Here is a 22,449-nt window from a genome sequence, read left to right on the forward strand (position 1 = left end):
GGCATGAATGAATAAAGTGCACATATAAATCCATGGTGGAGTAATATACAAAAGGCAGTGCCCAGTAAAGGATACCTGCGCCAGGGAACAATCCTGCAAGTGTCATATCACATAAATATCAAGCACTGGAGAAGCCGGACAAACTGTCATCCTCTGCAGAGGGGGCCAGCAAAGGTCTAAAGGGTCTAAGAGATCGGCAAGCAGAAACTCCCCATGACTCGAGATCATTTCCCAGTTTGTTGTCATGTCTACATATTTTTAGCCGAATCTCCTCTGCCAACGCTGGTTCAGCAACACCCCCCTCCCAACTGTCCAGACTAGGACTCACAGTTTCCATCCATATGATTGCCACTTGGCGTTGAGCAGCAGGAGCAGATGTAGGAACTTAAACACCATTTTCAGACCTTTACTTTTTCAGACGCCGCCCAAAACGCAAGTGGTGGGGGTCTGCTAGGCATGGGATAAGAAAGACTGCCAACACCCGAGAATCAAATGAACTGGCAGGCAATTCCATGTCAAATGTAGAAAAGATGCAGCAGGGGTAATGAGCTGGTCTGTATGAGTCCATCTTATGCAGAATTAAGGGGTTTATGCAAGTGTGGTGAATAAAACTGAAAAGTGTGAGTTTGAATCTGCCATTGCTCGAACTGGACTTTACCAAGCAGCACACTGCAGTCCACTGCAAATCTTCAATATATATCCCCATCTCCCTATCCCAGGCCGCCCTGCGAGGGGTGGGAGGAAGGTGGGTCCGGTCAACTGTGATAGCTTTGTAAAATAAGGAAACTAAATGAGGCCTCCCTCCCCCAAATCCATCTAGGACCGGAAGGTGTTTGAAATGCCAGGGGCTGCCAGGAACAATGTCCATTTTTCTTTAACTATATCTGTTAGGCTAGCGTGTTGCAAAAATTGTCCTGCTAACCAGTTTAAACTGGTCTGGGTGGATTCAAATGAGATAAACTCCTCTTTGGGATAAAGCGTCTCACAACCATCCCCGCTAGGCAGACATGTCCAGCAAGGCTGTGAGCACCCTAATGGCCGGTAGATCCCAGAATACTAAATCCCTGCAAAGGGGCCTTTTTCAGCACCAACTTTACAGAACGCTACCATATTCAGGCAGTTTGTGGAACTAGACAAGTGACATGCCTAGCACCTCTACCGCCCGCCATCACGATCTCAGGAAGAGTAAAACCTCCAGGGGTCCATTAACAGCCTCTTCTCCCAATTGTCCCTATCTGTGAGTCAATGCGCAGCATGTTGCATTTGAGATGCCAAATAATATTGTTCCAGATTTGGAACTGCCACCCCCGTCAATGGCCAAAAAAGAATGTCCCTAGCTATCCTACTGCAGCCACCCACCCAAATCTGGGAGGAAAGTATGGTATGCAACTGCTGAAACACATCTGATGGAAGACAGACAAATGAGTGTTGAATGGAGTAGAGGCCCCGTGGCAAAACGACCATTTTAAAGATAGCTACTCGCCCCATGAGGGAAAGAGGAAGAGGTTCCAGATTTAGACTGAGGACACAGACTCTTCATGTCCTGAATGATGTTGTATTGTGAGCATTTCTGTGCTGTGTGTGCCACCATCACACCGAGATAGCAAAATCTATTGGTTTGTCACTGAAGGGGCAACACTAGCAAGGACTCCAGAGTCCGGGTAAGGAGAGAGCTCAGAGGGAACTTAATCCATAGGAGTGAGATTTCCCTAAACATGTCCAAACGTTCCAAGAGCAGGGGCTGGGAGCGCCTAGGTGCCGTCAAAAAGAAGAGGGCGACATTGACATAGAGGGATAACAGATATGTAACGTCACCTATTTAATCCCCAATTGTGCCATCACCTACTGCCAAATTCTCATATTCATATACCGAAGACGCATCCGGGCTCTAAATTACCATCCAATGCCCACTGCACTCAGCATCTGCATAAGTACTGCCAGTCAACCATGGAGAGATGGCGAGCTCATCCTCCCCACCCTCCAATATGAGTAAAGCATGTGTTAATCTCCGGAGACTTAACCCCGCTGATCTTTCTGGATTAAGCACGTAATCACCAGGTATAACCAGAGGGCTAGAGTTTGCAGAGCACTTTTCCATCTGTGTTAATCATGGTTAACAGCCTATGGAAGGTCTGGTACGATCTGTCAGAGCCTGGCTTCAGCATCATCGAGATGCTGCCTTCATGCATGGACTGAGGAAGTATACTGATACCTTTGGCCTCAAGGTAAACCTCCAGCATATGCTGGGTGAAGCAGAGGGAAACAGCCTGATAAAACTCCAGTGGGAAACCATTGCTGACCAGGATCATTCTCCTAGGCAACTGCTGCAGCAGCACCCAGACCTCTTCTAATGCGAGATCGGCCTCAAGGACATGGATAGCTCCCTGATCCAGCCAGGGAAGTGCTAAGTTAGTCAGGAATGTATGTATACGGACTGGGTCTGAAGGGTGAGGGCTGTGATATACGTTCTCCAAATTAGTTTTGAAAACATCCACTATCCCCCTCTGTCTGCATACATTCCGGCCCTGTGGAGTCTTATGGTGAATTATGGGGTTGATAGGTATTTCCCATCTTAGGATACATGCCAATAACCGTGCAGATCAGTCCCCCTCTCTGTGTAAAGGTTGGCGGTATGATTTCAATGTGTATTTGTCCCCCAGATCTGCTACATGTTGTTGCACTTCCAACTCCCTCTGCCTACCAGCTGGGCAGTCCGGGGAGAGCCGTTGCAAGTGTGCCAGTTCCTCTTCCCCAAGTCAATTTGGCCTGAAGCGTGTGTCTGAACCCACATGAGAGTCCAACACACTCCCCACAAACCATGGCTTTCATTGCCTCCCACTCAGTGGATCTACAGCAAGTTGTGAATCAACTGATCTCGAAATATTCTGAGAGCATCCCTGCCATCCACATTCTGGACGATCCCCAGAGGGCATCTCCAGCTAATGCATGACCACTTCCTCTTCCCCCACCTGACCGCGAGGATGCTGGTGCTTGATCAAATAAATATCTGGACAGCTCAGTAACCACAGATACTTTCCCTCCCATAGAGTCGGACAAAAGAATACGATCTAACCTACTGTGAATGGTATGGGTAGGTGAGTAACAAGTGAATTCCTTCGAGGAGAGATGAGTCTCCCTCCATACACCACATATCCCAGGTTGGTGACAGTCTTGTGCATAGAATGCATCATTTCAGGTTTAGTGTTACGGCGTGGAGGATACCTATCCAGCTTCCTGTTCAAGACACAGTTGAAGGCGCTGGCCCACAGAAGGAAGCAGTCCAGTGACAGAGAGATAACCTCCTGTATTTTTGGATAAAATTCCCCTTCATCAATGTTTGGTCCATAAGTGTTAACGGCTATGTCTATACCATCTAATCTGTCCTGTACCCATAGGTAACGGCTCTCAACATCAGCCTCCATGAAAGTAAAGGCGAATGGGACCCCTGGTGCTGACCAGATGAGGACGCCCCTGGTATGTCAAATTGTTAGCAGAGTAGAGTTGCGCCCTCCATTTTTTGGTCAATTTGCTAGCTTTAGCATCAGAGAGATGTGTCTCCTGCAGGCAGGAGATATCAGAAGCGTGCCTCTTAAGGAAGGAAAGAACTCTATAACAGTTCGTATAGTTACACAAACCACTCACATTGCAGTAGATGAACATACATATTTCAGCCCTACCCGGCGTCATTCAAGATATGAATGGGCATCACTGCCCCCCTGCAACATCATGGCAAAGACCCGTGAGTCAATATTACAGAAGCAGCATAAACTCCCCCCACCCTGACAAGTATAACGTAACAACATTATCATACAAGCCCAATTGAATGAATGTGTCAGGGCTAAATTATCAAAGACCAACCTCCAAAGGACACCAATGCATGTCAATTAAAACTTTTAAGGATCACTCCCCCCACTGCAAATCACAGAGTACAAATCGTCATGCAGAACACAAGCAAGAATACAATCCCAGAACATCCACACTGAGGGTGGCATAATCCCTAGTAGAGGCCTCCAGCACAGTTTTAGAAAGAGGGTAGTGAACAATACATAGCAATCAGACAGAAGTACAGTCTATCAATCAAAGCAGAAATAGGTCAAGGAGCCACAGGCTCAGGCATAATGTTGCTACATTGTAATGGGGTATCACAGTTCCATTTGGAGGACTTTCAGTAATCAATTTATCAGGAACCAACAAGTGTTCAGTATCAGCAGCAGCCATGGTACGTTCTTCCTTGACTACAATGCATGATGAGACCAGAGTATTCAGAGGATCCCTGCACCTGCCACCACCCGTACTGGTGTAGAAGGGGTCCACTCCACCTAGAGTGCGCAGTGGGATCCTGTCAAACATGTTCAACCAGAACCATACCTCCTCCGGGTGCTCAAAGAAGTGCAATTTCCATGCAGCTATGATGCGGAGTTTGGCTGGGTAAAGGAGCATGTATTTGATGTTCATCTCCTGTAGCTTCTTCGTCACTTCAAGGAAGTATCTACGTCGCTCCTATACGTTTTGTGTGTAGTCTGGATAAACTGCAATGTCATGATTTTTGAATTGCGGGATTGTGGTATCCCTGGCAGCTTTAAAGACAGTATCCCTAGCTCTAGAGCTCAGGATCCGAGCGATGAGGGCCCTGGGTAGAGCTCCTTTGTTGGCACGGGGGCCAACGTTCTGTGTGCCCTTTTTACTGCAAAAAATCAGACAGGTCTCTAGGGCACAGAGCGTGACTCACCCAATCCTCCAGAAACATTTCTGCAGACTGACTTTCAGCCCTTTCAGGGAAGTCCTGAAGCCGTACACTGTTTCAACCGACAAGAGCGACTCTTAGCATCCTCTACATGGTGCTCCGATGACTATGTGATAACTGACATTCGGGAGGTACACTTCACCATGCACTGATACTATATTAGGCTCAGTGATGCCCACTTTATCCACCACCTTGCAGACGTCAGGCTGCAAAATATTTCACTTTGATAGAGACACCTGCTATCTTGTCCCTCCAATGCTGCTCTACAGCCATGGATAACATTGATGGGGGCCCCCCGGGAAGGCTCCTCCAGCCACACTGGGGAACGCTCAGGGATCTCAGACCGCCCCCGCCGGATGAGTCTATGAGTAGGTTAGGGAGTGGTGGTATACTGCGTGATGGTGATGACCTTTTGGTGTCACTGGGCCCTATCCTTACCAATGGTGCTGAAACTGATACAAACTGTCACAGCACCCACTGAACACTGCCCAGTCTAAGGTTCAGCCGAGGACATCTGCCAGGAGGAGGGCAATAGAAAGGCCAGAGCACCAGTACAGGGGTGCACAGAACGCTGTGCAGAAGAACTGTGCCCACATATCACCACTTACACACCAGCCGCCATTTGGGGGCAAAGGAAAGCTAAGTGTGAGTGAGGGAGCCGAGGACCAGCACAGCAAAAGTTTCAAGGAGTGATCCTCTCAAATTAAAAGGACCAGAATGGGGACAGCAAAATGCCACTGTGTGGACCGACCTGAGGATTAGGTGGTGGCAGGGAGAAGATCAATGAACCCAGAAGCCAGGAAGTCCCCAGGTTGAGTCCTCACCTCCAGCTACAGAGCCACCACGGAGTGCCACAGGAGGGCCTCCCGAGCACCTCTTCAAGCATTGCCAACACAGCAGGGCTGAATGATCCAAACCCACCCTGCATGCCAGGCCAAGATTACAGAGAACCGCAACTGAGGGCATCCAAAGGGGGCTTCGGGGATAAGTCCAGCTCTCAGTCACAGCTCAAGCCAAAGGCACATCTTGACCTTAGGCACCACGCACGCTGCAGGCCCAGCACTCCATCACAAGTGCCTCAGCACTGACCACAGGTCTGCCTCCAAACCCAGGAGGGCAAGATGGCCCCATCTCGATCGACCAACTCCCCTCGCTTATGATGCTGGCCGAACCAGGCCTCCAGTACAGGAGCGCCCCACTCAACCCTGGGCATTGCCAAGAGAGTCACGCTGCTACCTGGCCTCAGGTTACCCCTGTACCCTAAGGCTGAGGCCCAGAAGTATGCATGGCTGACTCTCAGCAGGCCGGATGAGAAGGTCAGTCACCCACGAAGCAGGGGCTGCACCCAACAGAGTGTCGCCTCGAAAGTCTGAGTGGAAGCACTTGAATACATCAGTTTCAATCCCTCAAACGGGTGCCCAAATATGTCCTCAGGGCCAGCAGGCCCAGAGGGCAGCAGAAGACTTCGTCCCCCTTTCAGTATTCATGCCCCTGATTGCTCACTGCCAGAGCACCCATGCTACCAATCAAAATAAGGGGGACCTCGAAGAAGGGCGCCGAACCTGGCCGTGCCGCTGTCATTCAGGGCCATCACCGCGCCTGTCGAGGAAGCCCACGCACTGCCACCATCTATGAGCAGGCAGGCACGTCACCAGCGAGGGCACAGCTCCGCAGGATCAAAACTCCTAAATCAAAGGCCATGCCTGTCTGAGGAGGTCTGGCAGAGTGGGAGGATGTCACCGTCTGGGATGTGTGGCATGAGAAGCTCCAGTGCCCCACCAGGCATGGTGCAGTAGCCAAGATAGACCCACACACGCCCCTGGCTTTGACAACACCAGGAATGTCTGACCAGCAGAGGAGACTGTTCGGAAGGTGTCCCGGAGGTATGGGGGTCAATACAAGGAGAAGGTGTTGCAGTACTTGAGCGATGAAGGCAGGATAATGAAAGAATTAGGCAAATAGGGACCACTCTAAAGGCATATCTGTCAGACATCTTCCCTGGCCACGTCCGAGGGTGCAACTATAAGGAATAAAACACATCAATATAGAAAAGGGGAGGCAGGTTTGTGTGAGAAAAGAAAAAGATTGGATGTCTTACTCATATGGTCTACTCCATCTCATTAATTACTTGGGCAATGTCTAAACTCCAGCCTTACATCTGCCTATTTAATTTTTTATTGCATCCCCCAGTTATCAAGATAAGCAACGGAACTGGAAACTACAACAATGCAGAGAGTAAACGTATTTGATAAGTTTCTTTTAATGGTAACTCATTTTGAGTTCTTCCGTCAGACTTGCTTCTTCAAATCAAACAGTGATATAGGAGATTCCCCCTTCAAATTCATTTGTAAAGGTGCTTCCTATTACCAAGTAATATGACTCAATTATTTTTCCATAATAGTCTTTGTCAGATAGCAATACAGTAACACCTAGTTTGTGAGAAACCTACCCCAAGACCATTCAGGGGGAAACTGGATGTTCTCTCTGCAATCTGTGAGGTACAAAGTAGCCACTTTTCTTAGCTTTTAGCCTTACATCTCCTCATAATTACTAATCTGTAGAAGCTAAAGGTGAGCCTCAACCCACTCTCACTGGAGCAGGACTCTGCCTCACTCCTTGCATAAAAAGCTACAGCTAGGGCTACTCTGGGTAAGGATCCTTAGTTCTGGAGGGGTTCACTACCACACTTCAGACGTCTAATAATGACCCAGGCGATCCCAACAGGAGACCAATCCCTTGCCATTCAGGTGCAAGGGTTAGCTAGATCCTAGTGGGTATCAGTTTTTCGTGGTCCAATATCTGATACCGATGCACCATATCTGATACCCATTTATCATTCTGATCTTTGTGGACAGCTCTGATCCTTCATGACACACCAGCATATCCCTCCTCTTTTTCATGCCTCCCCTTCACAAGAAGAGGGTAGACATGATACAGACCAGGGATACTGCTTAGAGCAAGTCTTGGAAGTACCTTTTGGTTCCCTGTCACTTTCATGGTCAGGCTTTTGAGATAATCCCCTGCTCCTGCAACCTTGGGGGTGAGGGGATGGGTAGAAAAGAGATGTTGGGAAGCCCATCGGTACTTCTGTGTTTGCTTAAATCCTACTTCACTGGCATGGATCCTAAAGTCTACAAATTGGTAATGAAGACAAGTAAAATGTTCTAGGCTCTGTCTCTACATACAAAACCTATGAGTTATATTTAATTAAATGTTCTTTTTCTGCCATATGAACCTATATGCCAACCCCGTCCATTCCTAAATTATACTACTCTCACATTTCTGGAACAGCTGGGATACTGTGCTAGCTCCTATAGATAGCATTACCTTCAACAGTTGACAGGGTGTTTGTCCAAAATTGTTGATCATTCCCTCCAAAGCTTTTCTTTCTTTTTCGTCTGCTATGGCATCAAGGTCAACAGCCCCTGCAAAGAGTGAAGCAACAGAGGTAAGGGAATATCAACACAAAAAAGCAATTTTCTAAGTATCTCATCTGAATACACAGGGTTGGTTGCTAAAAGTGCCTGTGCGTACATTTGGAAACAATAACTAACTTCATGCAAGCACAATTGAAGAGCATCTTCTCTCTGGTTTGGCTTTCTAGCATGAGGGGCAAAGCCTACTGAGAAGGTAGTGACTCCTTGCTCTCGGTGATAGTGCCCATGGGCATTAACTCCACTGTTAGATTGTTTTCCTGCGGGCGGGTGAGAATGAAATGTATCTCAAGCGTAAGTAATCAGATGTTCATGTGAAAAAGAGTGAAACATTGCAACGGTCATAGGTGTCCGGAGAGGAGGGTGGGCACATGTGAATCTACAGCACTACATGCCATGAACAGAAGCGTATAGAGTAAGTAACATATTCCATTCAAGCCACGTGTGGCTGTAGATATGCATGCTTTGCATAGAATCTAAAGCAGTCCCCCTCAGAAGCAGTGGCTAACCTATGGGTGTTGCAGTTGTTTGAAAAAGTGTGTAGTACTGCCTGGCCTACATTAACTTGTTGGCATGCTAAAACATCCACACAATAATGTTTTAAGAAGGTGTGTGGTGTGAACTATGTAGCTGCCTTACTTATGTCAGTTATTGGAATGATTCCTAGGAAAGTCATGGATGCTCCTTTCATTCAAGTAGTGTGTGCTCTAGGGGGTGTAGGTAAAGTTCTTTTGGCTTTAGCACAACATGTTTGAATGCACTTAATTACCTAACCGGCTATGCCTGATTTGTATATAGGATTCCCTGTGTGGGGAGGCTAGGAAGCGACAAATAGTTGCTTTGTTTTTCTGGATATTTTAGTTCTATCAATGTAGAACATAAGGGCCTTTTTACATCTAATCTGTGGAGGGCTCTTTCCGCAACTGAATCTGGTTGTGGGAAAAAAGCTGGTAACTCACTCGATTGATTAAGGTGAAAATGTCAACCACCTTAGAGAGAAATTTAGGGCTGGTGCGGAGAACCACCCTATCCCTGTGAAGTTGGAAGAAAAGTTTTTACAAGGTTAAAGGCTGGAGTTCACTTACACATCTAAGTGAAGTGATAGAGACTAAAAATGCAACTTTCCAAGAGAGGATCTTAAGGGGGCATGTGTGTAGGGGTACAAATGGAGAGCACATAAGCCATGTAAGGGCAACATTAAGGCTTCATGAAGGTGCAGGCAGAACACGTGGTGAAATAACTCTTTTGAGCCCTTCCATGAAGGCTTCGATGACTGGTATTTTGAATAAAGGGACATGTTGCTTATTCTGTAGATAGGCCATCATTGCAGCAAGATGTAATCTTATGGATGTGAACACCAACCCTGCTTTTGTAAGTGGAGCAAGTAGTAGACAATGTTTTGTACATTGGGTTTGAAAGGGTCAATATGTTTTGAATGACAATAGCAGACAAACCTCCATTTTGCCGCACAGCAAATTCTAATGGTAGGTCTACAGGCGTCTTTAAGAATGTTCACACATTCAGGTGGCAGATTAAGGTTACCAAACTCTATGACCTCAGGAGCCCAATCTCTAAGTTGAGAGTTTTGGGATCTGGATGTCTGATTTCTCCATGATTCTGAGTGAGAAGGTACAGCCTGTTGGGTAACTTCTCATGGGGAACTACAGAGAGGTCTATTAATGTTGAGAATCAGGGTTGATGAGCCCAGGGGGGAGCTACTACTAGGAACTTTGTGAAAGATGTTTGCCTGAGCTTCCAAACAAGAAATGGAGGGAGAAGAAGAGAAAAGTGTAGGCAAACATCCCTGACCAACTCGTCCATCGTGCATTGCCCTTGGTTAGTGGGTGTGGGAACCTGGAGGCAAAGATTAGGCATTTCATGTTTTCTGTGGTTGGGAAAAAGGTAAATCTGAGGGAACACCCATCTCTGGAAATATGGGAGGAGGACTTGTGGGTGAAGTTCCCACTCGTGGACTTGTTGTTGCATGCTGTGAGCAGTGAGGTGGAATGTTAAGAGGTGTGGCAGTGAGCTCCACACAATAACCTTGTTGGATAATGTCCAACACTAACTGGTCCGATGTTATTGTTGGCCATATGGGTATAAAATCTTGCCGACCCCTGACAGGTGTTGTATGGTCGGTGGAGGGGAGGGAAGTCATTGTTGAGTGGTGGATTTTCCTTCTCTTGGGGAAGCCCCCTTGCCTCTAACCGTGGCATTATTGCCTATGTATGAGCCTCTAAAGTAGCCTCCTGGAGAAGAGTGTTGACTTTGGTTGCGCTTGTTCGAAGTGGCGGCCTCAGAAGAGGTGGCTTTGGAGTTTCTGTGAAAACTAGAGCAGAGAAAAGAGCCCAAGGGAGTAGATGTTTGAAGTGTTTTTTTTCAATTTTCTCAAAGGTCTGGTTGACTTGGGGACCAAAGAGATGCTCCTTACTAAACATGACATTAAGCAGAAATACGTAGCCATGCATGGTGTTTAAGTAAGATGCCTGTTGACACCTCTAACTGGAGTAACAACAGAGTCAAACGCACAACATATGGAGGTGTTTGATATGAGCTAGGTGTGGGCTCTAGTGGAACTCTGCAAAGTAACCAAAAATCACTGCCATGCTATGTGGAGCTACGCAAGCGGTGGAGTGCGTTACGTCACGCCGCCCGTGCTGATTTTTAGCGCCGGGTGTTTGTCCTGTGCTGAAAAATCATCACGAACAGCACCACGCGCAGCCCAAAAGGGCACTGCTTCTTCTCTGTGACTCAAGTCAATTTTCTACTTAAATGCCAGCTTTCTCAACACAAACGGAAGGTTTCTCAACGTGAGCAGTAGCGACCATCACAACCATCCTCAATCAATCAATCAAAGAAATTTGTAGAGCGCACTACTCAGCCGCGAGGGTCTCAAGGCGCAGGGGGGGGGGGGGAGCAGGGAGGGTCACTGGTCGAACAGCCATGTCTTGAGGTTCCTTCTGAAGATCAGTAGGTCTTTGGTTTTGCGAAGGTCGGTGGGGAGGGAGTTCCAGGTTTTGGGGGTGAGGTAGGAGAAAGACCTTCCTCCTGTGGTGGTGCGCTGGACACGGGGGACTGTGGCCAGGGCGAGGTCGGCTGATCGGAGGTTGCGTGTGGGAGTGTGGAAGTTTACTCTTTCATTGAGGTAGGTTGGGCCGGTGTTGTGGAGGGATTTGTGTGCGTGGATGAGGATCTTGAATGTTATTCTCTTGTCTATGGGGAGCCAGTGAAGGGATTTGAGGTGTGGTGAGATTCGTTCGTGGCGGGGGAGGCCAAGGACGAGGCGTGCGGCTGTGTTATGGATTCTTTGGAGTTTGCGTTTGAGTTTGAGTGTGGTGCCGGCGTACAGGGCGTTGCCGTAGTCCAGTCTGCTGCTGACGAGTGCGTGGGTGACTGTCTTCCTGGTTTCTGGGGGGATCCATTTGAAGGATTTTTTTTTATTTTTTTTTTTTAGAGTGCGGAGTGTGTGGAAGCAGGAGGAGGTTAGAGCATTGATTTGCTGTGTCATGGAGAGGGAGGGGTCGAGGATGATGCTGAGGTTGCGTGCGTGGGTTGCGGGGGTGGGTGCGGGGCCTAGGGCGGTGGGCCACCAGGAGTCGTCCCATGTGGTTTTGTTGGGGCCGAAGATGATGATTTCGGTTTTGTTTGAGTTGAGCTTGAGGTGGTTGGTGGTCATCCAGTTGGCAGTGTCTAGGAGAGCGGCATGTAGGTTGGTTTTGGAGGTGGTGGGGTTGCGGGTGAGGGAGAGGATGAGTTGGGTGTCATCTGCATAGGAGAGGACAGTGATTCTGTGTGCTTGGAGAATGTTGGCTAGGGGGATCATGTAGATGTTGAAGAGTGGGGGGCTGAGGGAGGACCCTTGGGGGACTCCGCAGGTGATCTTGGTAGTGTTGGAGTGGAAGGGCGGAAGGCGGACTCTCTGGGTTCGGTCGGTGAGGAAGGAGGTGAGACAGTCTAGGGCTTTGTGGCGGATTCCTATGTTGTGGAGGCGTGTGCGGAGTGTGTGGTGGCAGACGGTGTCAAAAGCTGCGGAGAGGTCCAGGAGGAGATGAGTGCGACGGTCTCGCCTTTGTCGACTTTGGTCCTGATGTCGTCTGTGCATGCGATGAGGGCGGTTTCTGTGCTGTGGTTCTTGCGGAACCCAGATTGAGAGGGGTCAAGGGTGTAGGTTGCTTCGAGGAAGTGGGATAGGCGGGTGTTGACTAATTTCTCTGCAACTTTGGCGGGGAAAGGGAGGAGGGAGATGGGGCGGTAGTTGGAGAGGATCTCCGGGTCGGCTTTTTTTTTTTTAGGAGAGCGGTAATTTCCGCGTGCTTCCAGGGGTCTGGGTAGGTGGCGGAGTCGGAAGAGGAGTTGATTATGTTGTAGAGTATGGGGGCGATGGTAGGGCTAGCTTTGTTGTAGATGCGGTGTGGACAGGGGTCGCAGGGGGAACCGGAGTGGATGGAGTTCATGTTTTTTTCGGTTTCTTCGTGTGTGGTAGGGGTCCATGTGGATAGTGTGGTGGGGGGGTCTTGAGTGGGGGTTGAGTTGGGTGAGCGAGGGGTATGTGTGGTGGGTGTGTGTGATATGAAGCTATTGTGGATGTCCAGGGTTTTGTGGAGGAAGCGGTTGCGGTCGCCAACTTAAAGAGCTCGTACGAGGAAAAAACTCTGCTTTGCTACATGGAGCTTTTCGAAACTCTGCGCTCTAAGCGGAACGCAGAGTGGAAAAAACTTTGCAAACTCTGCGAGCGGTGCGGAGTTCACCGCCCATGCCTACTATTAGCTTGCCTTCTGAGACAAACTCTTGTCCCCACTTTCTGTGCTCATCTGGGAGATATTGGAGGAGGTCTTCCAGCTCATCCCAGTGTGTGTGGTCATATTGAGTGAGCAGACCCACTGAGTTGGCAATCATCCAATGACTGGTGGATTGTGTCATAACCCTTTTCCCCGCTGCATTGCTACATTTATTTTCTTCATTTGGCAGCAAAGTTTCTCAGATAGCTTGTGAATTGGCTCGCTTGCGAGCAGATGTAATCACCAGTGAGTCCTGTGGTACTTACCCTCTAATATATATAGGGCTGATGGGGAAAGGTTTGTATTTTTTATCAACCCTGCATGTGATTACTCTAGCTGTAACTAGGTCTTTAAAAATGCCTTAAGTATGTCGTAATTTGCCCTTTAGCATGATTAAGTAATGGGTGGACTTTTGTGTAGCCTAAACGAAATCCTTCTCTTGAGGTTTCTGTGGAGTGGCACATTATGAAATGCCTAAGCCATACCGATTAGCTCCTAATTAGCTGTAGAGCTGTCAGGAGGGGACGAGCTGGACATTAGTCCAGATCCGTGTCACCTGCAGTGTCTACATCATATGCATCCCACAAGTCAGTGCGTGGTGGTGCCCAAAGGAATTATTCCCTGCACTAGGGCCGCCTGTATAAGACAGGGGAGATCTCTGAGGTGAAATATCTAGGGGAATTTCAAGTGACTGTGATGGAGGCATGCAAAGTAGTGGTGGTGGAAGCTGTGGAGTGGAGGAGGTCGGTGGTGGTGGTTGTAGTAGTGGAAGAAAAGGCAAAGGGCTGATTGCTTTGTCTGATTTCTCCCTTTGTTTTAGTGATGCTGGAGAGTCCTGAGCCTCCTAGAAGGACAGCTGTCTTTTGGGTGGTGGAGGGATCGTATCCGAAGGCTTTGCGAGGATATAGCCAGTATGAGGCGGAATACGTATCAGTTTCTGCTGAGCATCCACCTTCTCCTGCAGTTTGTGAAGGATAGGAACGACTATTTTTTCTGTATCAGGTTTTGGAACTGACCTTGAAACTTTTGGGTTTGAACCATATTTGTGTTTTGGCGCCGAAGCTCCACTCCGAGTCAATGAGGTGGAGGTTGATGGTCGGCTCGGCACCAAGGGTCGGGTCATCGCTGAGGTGCTTCAGTTGGTATTTCGGTGCCAAGCTCAAGGACTGGGCCTCCGAAATGGTTACTTGGTGCCAACCATGGCCAGATCAGAGAGGGTTGTGTGTTTTTTTGATTGATTGACAAAGGGTGGAGGTAGAGGGGGAGCCATACTTACAGGCTGTTGAGCTAGCATGACTTCCTCCATCTTCAGATCAACTTTGAGCTCAGAGTCAGAACTGCGCTCCGGATAGAATGCCTTTTCTCCTGCAATGGATGCCTCCCGGTGTTGTTCCTCTTCACCAACATCTTCGTAGCCGAAGATATCAGGAGTGTCTTTGATGCTTCTCCTCTACATTTTGAGATAATGGGGGTCATTATGACCCCGGCGGTGACTGTTAATGTAGCGGTAGGACCGCCACATTATGAGAATGGAGGGTTGGCTGCAGCCAACCTGCCACTTCTTCACTCATACCGCCATGGCAGTATCAGCCGCCGGGCCGGGCCCAGCAGCCGGCATAGTACAGTCGGCGGCATTTTGAGCCTGCCTACCACCATGGTTTTTCGTGGGGTTAGAAACACCATGCAAACCATTGTGGTAGGCCCGACAGGTGACAGAGAATTTCTTCCCTGTCACTGGTAGGCAGCTCCCCCTCACCCCTCAACACCCACCTGATGCGCCCCACTCCCCCATATAAACTCCAACCCCTCCGATCCTCTCACTCCACTCACCCCCTCCGATCCTCTCACTCCCCCACACCTCCCATACACGAACACACCCGCAGACACGCACCACGCATACACCCATTCACTCCCACTGGCATACATGCATACTTCCAGACATGCTCGCACACACGGACATGCAGACATGCACTCACTTCACCATTCTTACACGCATTCACTCACCTGCATACCCCCACACAAACAACACTGCACACACAGGTGCATTCATGGACACACTCACACATCCATGCACACACTCAAGGCACACACACAGACACAAACATCCCCCCACCCTCACACGCCCCTCCCCTGTTGGAAGCCCAACTTACCTTGTTCTAGGAGGTCTTCCGGGAGGGAACAGGAAGGGTTGCTGCTACCGCCAGCAGCACCCGCCAGCAGAAGACCGCCAGGCCATATCACAAGTCATGATATGTCTGGCAATGTTCAACTTGTGTGTCTGTGCTGGTGGCAGCAGCGCCAGCCTACCACCATCCACCAGTATGATCACTGCCAGATTTCCGCCCTTCTTGTGGCAGAAGTCTGGCAGTGATCATATTATGGCAGAAGGATGGCAGCCGTGGTGACGGTATTTTGGCGGTCGTCACCGTGGCAGTAGGCGTTTTTTTTTTACCACCAATGACATAATGTGGGCCAATGCGCCCAATTTCCCTGTGAAGTCTTTTTGCAACGGAAAGATCAACAAGACTCGCAATCCGCCTCCCTGTGTTCTGGGGACAGACACAGATTACTCACTTGATGTAAGTCTGTTCGGAATATTTCGTGTAACAGCGAGGGCAGAACCTGAAGGGCGTCCGTTCCATCACCAGCAGGGCATTCTCTTGAAAGACTGGAAAAGACGGATTAAAATGGCCCTGGAGGGCCGCGGCGTGTCAACCAACGATTGGTGTAGCTACTCCTCAATAAGCAAAGTAAGAAAGCACAATTGAAAATACTGACGAGGGTAAAGCACAAGTTGAAACAGTCTGGAACCGGAGCGTTAGCAGACACGTCCAAACCAGATGGTGGAAAGAAAACAATCCAACAATGGAGTTGAAGCTCATGCGCACTATCACCGAGAAGGAGGAGTCACTTTACCTCGAGACTTGAAGTACTTCTTCGAAGAAAAATAACCTGCACACATCCCAACACAGCACTAGATAGCAGGAGTATGCAAAGCATGTGTATTTACAGCCACACATGCCTTGATCAAAATGTTTTCAGGGTGCTGCATGTACGGCATTTAGATACATGAGGTGGAGCTACAAAGTAATGACTTGAAACTACTTGAAGCTTCATAACAGCATTATGCATGTTTGCCTTTCACATTCTTAGTGGCAAAAGGAGTGGCACCTTCCCAACTTCTATAATGCTTAAGCCTCACAACAGATCCACAAGCAAAATGTGTTCTGCGTTGGTGGGGAAGTTTTTAATGTGTCGGCAAACTAACACCCAGCCACTTACAGGGCAAAGAACCCCAAATTCAAAGATGTGCACGCAATAGTCATTAGTGGAAGTCAAGCTATAACATGCACATCCACAGAGGAGACTCTCAATACTACCGATCTGTAATGTCTGGTAGAGTTTTAAAATACATTGTCCTAACATTGCACAGACAAGGACTGCCCAGCCCATTCTATTCTCAATCAGCAAATAGGACTGACAGAGAGCTCAATGTTTATTTCACATCCTAAAATAGAATAAAAAATTTAACGGTGTCTTCTGACTTGTTGGGCTCTCCAGTCCCTATAAGGCCCATTTAATAAGCAAAGGTTTTAAAAAAATAAACTTGAATGGAACTTCTATATTAAGGAAAAAGGAGCATTCAATTGTGTTTGAATTGTGTTCTGTTCTTCCACTGCTCCTCGGGCACCAAGAGGATAATCTCTACTTATGAAGGTGAACCTATGTTACAGAGAGAGGAAAGAGTAAAACATTGGTTAACACAATGTCAAATGTACAATCCGTTTTCCCTACCTTCATAACTACAGTAATAGAACACATTAAGAGCTTCCACTGCAGCCGGCCCTCTCTGCTTGTAGCCGAAAATCAGATCAAGCCATTCATGCAGATGAGCAGAGACATAGTCAGACTCCTGGGGAGAAAGGAACAGGACGTTAGCAAACCACTGATGATTTGTATTTTTTAATTTGTGTGTGTTTGAGGAGAGTATCTATTGCAGAAATTGCTCAGTTAAGTGTTCCTGAACAAAGTCTTGCTCATCACTGATTTGCCACAATAAGACAGAGTGCCTCAAATTTAGATTGTCAAAAACATATTTTATGTGAAATCTATTATCTATAAGCTATAACATAAAAGTATCCTAAACAGACACATTGATAGTGACACACCAGTGCAAGACAAAATTAGAACCATAAAGAAAAAGTTTATTTTTCAGATTTGTATGTTCCCAATTGTGATATTCCAGTCTTCAGCTGTACGCAGCAGTGCTTGGTCATAAAGCCTGATCTTTGCCTATGCGCTGCACCCAACGTGCGAGGTGTGCTAATGCTCACTGAGCACAGAAATGTTGCTCTCTGTTATTGTAAATATTACAAGCCAAACTTGGCATTGAAGCAGAACTACAGTCAGAAGGCATTCCTTTTTTGATTTGGTGTAAATCTGTAAAGTAGCTTTTGAGATATTAAAGCTTGAAAAGGTATCAGGTGGGCATGAAAACGTTAATTCCATTATATATCTTGGCTGTTAAACTTGTGAGCAGAAAACATATGTATTATACTACTCACATATGAATTCTTCATGAAATGGCGACGGGCTTGACTTATTTTTTCCGCCATCTTGAAATCTGAAAATTTGCTCAAACTCCTGTGTTTCACCAGTGAAAAAGATTCACACAGGAATGGGAAACCCAATGCCAGAGTTATGTACCAAAACTGGATTACAGAGTAAGTGAAAGGTGTTGAAAATCTGCACAAAATTCAAGTCTGCCTGTTCCTGAAAGTTGGGAAGATGGCGGTTTTAGTACTGCAAACCCTTTGTTGATGCCATTTGCAGCAAAAAAACAGATGTTTTGTCTGCAGCACTTTTTCCCATTTTTCCACCAAAAACAATTTAGCTGTATATAGGCTAATTTCTCGGTCCCATCCAGGGGAATCCACAAACCCTGGGTATCTTCAGAATCGCCAGGATGTTGGGAAAAAAAGGACGTGAGTATGGCGTGGATACCTTACGTGGACAAAGAGGTATGGTGGTCTATGGGCGAAATACCCGAAATAGCCCAGAAAAGGCTTAGCAGCAAAAGGGTTAAATGTGGTTTAATTATTGAAGTACATATATACATACACACTTGTATACTACAACATTTACTAAACAATGTGGAAGAGATCCTTAATAAATACATGTAAGAACGCCATCAGAAGGGGTCGCTACCCATACCTAAAAGGAAAACTGAAATTCCCAGGCTATGGTAATCTACACAACAATGACATTATTGATCTTTTTTTGAGTGAGTGTTATGGTTTTGCATTAATATTGTTTAAGAGTTTCTCTTAATGGTCAAATGCTCTTTTTAGTGTATTTGACTTTTAAGATCTAATATCCACATGCATCCACTGACACCATATTACACACCTGTCCTAGTGAAAGTGCGTGACCTTTTTCGGAATCAAGTAAGCACAGAAACATTATGACTGATCGAGGATGAAGAGTCGAGTTAAGTTCTCTTACAGTCTTTAATCATGTTATACTGAGATAACAATAAAGCACTATTGGTACATTGTCCCACATTTTTAGTACATGAATTTGGTCCTTCAGACCTATGATAGCTGCATGATGGACGTATGCTCTGCATGGGTGCTCAAGATGTTTTCCCAATGCCCGATAGAACCCCATGAAGAAGCATGCTGCACAATGGTCCCGGTTACGAGGTGGCCAGATTTACACGACTATACTGTGTGGCTAGAAGCCCCACACGCAACTCCAGCTATCACAAGTATTTGTCCCCGGAATGGGGAATGACATGGGGACCCTGAATTACAGGTTACAAATCTGGGGATAAATCCGCTTCCACTTACCATCTGCTTTGATCAGGTGAAAATTTGACCAGGGGTGGAAGGATATATGGTGGTGAATGCATCATGGAAAAGCAGAAGCTATGGGACAACAGAGGGGACTGCCCAATGCTCCCTTGTACCATGGGAGAGGGTCGGGCTACTGAGCACTGGAGTTTCCTCTTGGAATGGGAGACGCTTTGTGACTGCCATGGGAAACAGATTTTCTGTATGAATTCCCACCATTCTCTCTCCTGGATCAAGTTCTGAGGTAGGTCAAGACAGAGCCCAAGTCATCACAACAGCAACGTCTAGGCCAGAAGAGTGTGGTACCCAGAGATCTTGGGTCTAAGCATTTGTCCTTCGGTCTAGCTACCTCCTTGGGATCAATTTAGTCCTCATGTTTCTTATGTGCCCTTCTTTTGAACCTAGGCACAGTTGCTCATTCCAGCTTCCAGCAATCAAAATAGTCTTTCTTGCTGCGATCACTGCTGCACACTGCAGAAGTGAACTGCAGACACGGTCAGTGTAACGTCACTCTACCACTTTCTTTCCAGATAATTTGGTGCGGATGACTCGCTTGCCAAAGTTAGTATTCACCTTTCATGTAAGACAATCAATCACTCTACTGATCTTTTTCAGTACGCCACACCTGTCAAAAGAGAAAAGGCTTCTTCAGCTTGACTCTAAAAGAGATTTGAGCTTTTACATTGGTCGCATGAGAGACTACAGCATGGACGGGCAGTACTTCGTGGGTTTTGCTAGGACCAGAAAAAGTAAAACAGTGGAAAAGAGGTTCCTCATCCTCTGCTTAAAGATATGCTTCACAATGGCCAGGAAAGAATTCACTAAAGGCTTGAGGGTCCACTCCATCTACAAAGCTGCCATGTGGGTGTTAGTGCAAATGTTCACTAAGCAATTCTGCCTTGAAAGCCAGATCTGCAGAGAGGGCCATTGTGACCACTTCAGGATTTTGTTTTGATTTTGGTTTCAATTTTCTCCTCATACCCTTCACCTTTTAAGGGGAACTGCACAGGTATGTATTCTAAAGGTAAGGAACCAGATGTTAGAAGTATTAATCAGAAGAACAGGTCACCTAGATTAGGTAACATTCTTTTGGGTGGGTACTCATAAAAAGGTACTATGTTAGATATTAGCATACTCTCATCATCAATTATTATTTAGGTTAATCTGGATCTGAGGGCTTGGAAAAGAAGTAAAATGAGAACGTGACATCACCACGCAGTGATAGCACCTATTTGTGGCTCCACTCCATCACTTCCCAGGCGCAGGTTGAAGTGGTGCCATATCGTGCCACCCAGAGCTGCACAGGAGTCATTGCATCTAAAACTCTCGGGATCCAGTTTGGCCCCTTAGATAGTCTAGGAAGGTGTAGTCAGATGTATCAATTAGAAAAAATGCTAGTGCCAGTGTCAGTCCAGTTGGCTGTCATAGTGAGCAACGCCACTAGTATTGATGAAGACCACTGTGCTCTCAGCATTTTGAAGCCAGGCTTGGGAGACACCTGTAAACTGCAGAGCAAGTATACACCCTTTCCTGAGACACAGACTGATAACCTAGCCTCATGAAGCGACAGTTCTTTGAAGTACTAGTGCCTGTGCCAGTCCCTGTGCCATAAGTGAGACGTAGTCTGTCTGAAATGCTTGGTCTTTCTGATGGCTTTTGTAAATCAATGTTAAACATGAACGCTCTCCTAACATCAAGTATGGGCTGAGAGCTTATAGATACATGTTGTGGATTTGTGAAAAAGTTGGTAACCAGTTTCAAGAAGATTTGTGTATGAGTTTTGTGAACCTGCAAATACATCTCTTCCAATTACAAAACCTACAACTCACCAACTCTGTGTAACCATGTCATTACAACTAAGAACATTACTTTCTGTATCAGCTCTTGCAAATTGCATACATGCAGTGGTTCAAAAGGTGACTCCAATAAAAAACTAAATACACATTTAATTCCCACAATGTAGTTGAAAGCCCTCTCAGTGTATACTTCTATTTAATCCCTCAATGAAAGCCTTTATGAGTTGTATGCTACAAAAATGGATGCAGATGCTCCATTTTGCAGATAGGAGACAAATGTTGCCAAGGAAACTTGAATAGCGATGTAGGCATCCTTGTAAAGTGAAGAGATATTTAGAAATATCTTGTACCAATGCTTTAAGAGGATCTCGATTAATAATCACAGAGTAGTGTTGTAGGAAGTCAGGCTTTTTGCAAGGTGCTCCCCCACGTTTTGCCCGCAAATGAACTTCTAAATGCTGGTTTTCGACTCTGGCAGTGTCCTGAAGCCTGCTAACCAGGTTCCAGTGCCAGTGTTCTTTCCCTTAAAAATGAAATACCCAATTGTAACCCAACTGGCAAGCACTTTAGCACCCCTCTAAATCCCTAGTAAATTGTACCGTTGGTGCTTAGCGTCTAGGTACTAAAGAGGGTCTGTAAGGGCTGTAGCATGTATTATAACTCCCCGTACACATTATATGCAGGCTGCCACTGGAGGCAGCGTGTCATGGTGCAAACCATGAGTGAAAACACAACATGGCACACTCATTGTGTGCCATACCAAAGTCACTACATATCTTATATGTCAGTCACCTTCACAGCAGGCCTTGAATCTCTAAGGCAGGGTGTGTTATATTTTATGTTAGAACATCTCTGCATGAGCAGCTATGCCCCTGTGATGTCTAGGTTTAGTACTAGATATCACAAGTGAACTGGGCACTGGTCATTACGAGTTATCCAGCTAAATAATGGCTTCACTGAATCCTATGGTGTTTGGTATCAAATAAATCATCATACTGAATCCATACTGATGCCAGTATTGGATTTATTCTGACATGCACCTTAGAGGTGCCCCCTGAAATACTACTAGTCCTCTTGTATGCTGGATGACTGGTATCGACCAGCCTGCCACCACAGACGAGTTTCTGACCCCCTGGAGGTGACAGCCTGCATTCTCAGAGGTCAGAAACAATGCCTGCTCTGGAGGAAGGAGCTATCACCTCCTCCAGCAGGATGGCTAGTAAATCTGCATACAAAGGCCAGGGACTTCAAAGTCCCTGCTGCCTTTAATATGTGATCCAGGCTTCCCTCAGACCTGGGGGATGGTACCCCCTGCCCTGAAGCCCATTTGGCATTAGGACAGGTGGGAAATTAGCTATGCAAGTAGGCATGTTGCACTACCAGGTTAGACACACCCCTGAGATGGGTTCCATTATGTGCTCCATGAAGGAAGGGTTCCACCATCTTGTTTTTGGTGGAATTAGGAATTCTGGGACAGGATGATGCACACTCTCCACCGGAAGGGGTCATATATATATCTATATATATACACCCTACACTCAACTGAATACCCCTAAATTGAGTATTTGGGAGGCCCCCTGACACCAGGATTTCAGATTTGCTTGACTACGAAGGAAAGAAGGACAAAGAAGAGCTGAAGACACAAGAACTGTAGACAAGCCTAGGACTTTGTGAAAAAACCCTGTCTTCCTGCTCCTGTCCTGACAATTCCAAATACCCGACTTGTCCTGCACCTGTGCATCTGTCCAGAGCCTTGGAGAACTGCCAGCACCTTGCCCCCCATTCAGCATCTTCTTTGGAGTGGAGTCACTTCCCTGCACCAGCAGGCATCAACCGCAACTG

At 46.9% G+C, this 22,449-nt stretch overlaps 1 protein-coding gene across 4 annotated transcripts in view; it reads right to left on the bottom strand.

Moving 5' to 3' along the window:
- Positions 1-22,449, bottom strand: part of NBEAL1 (neurobeachin like 1) — a 672,403-nt gene that overhangs the window by 94,775 nt on the left and 555,179 nt on the right. For all 4 annotated transcript variants that reach the window (XM_069226032.1, XM_069226034.1, XM_069226033.1 and 1 more), the window contains exons 44-45: positions 16,752-16,869; positions 8,072-8,169 (exon numbers count right to left, since the gene is read on the bottom strand). In XM_069226032.1, coding sequence (XP_069082133.1) covers positions 8,072-8,169; positions 16,752-16,869 — 216 coding nt within the window. The remainder of the gene's footprint in view (positions 1-8,071; positions 8,170-16,751; positions 16,870-22,449) is intronic.

The sequence above is a fragment of the Pleurodeles waltl genome, chromosome 3_1 (assembly GCF_031143425.1).
Source record: "Pleurodeles waltl isolate 20211129_DDA chromosome 3_1, aPleWal1.hap1.20221129, whole genome shotgun sequence".
Classification (NCBI taxonomy): domain Eukaryota; kingdom Metazoa; phylum Chordata; class Amphibia; order Caudata; family Salamandridae; genus Pleurodeles; species Pleurodeles waltl.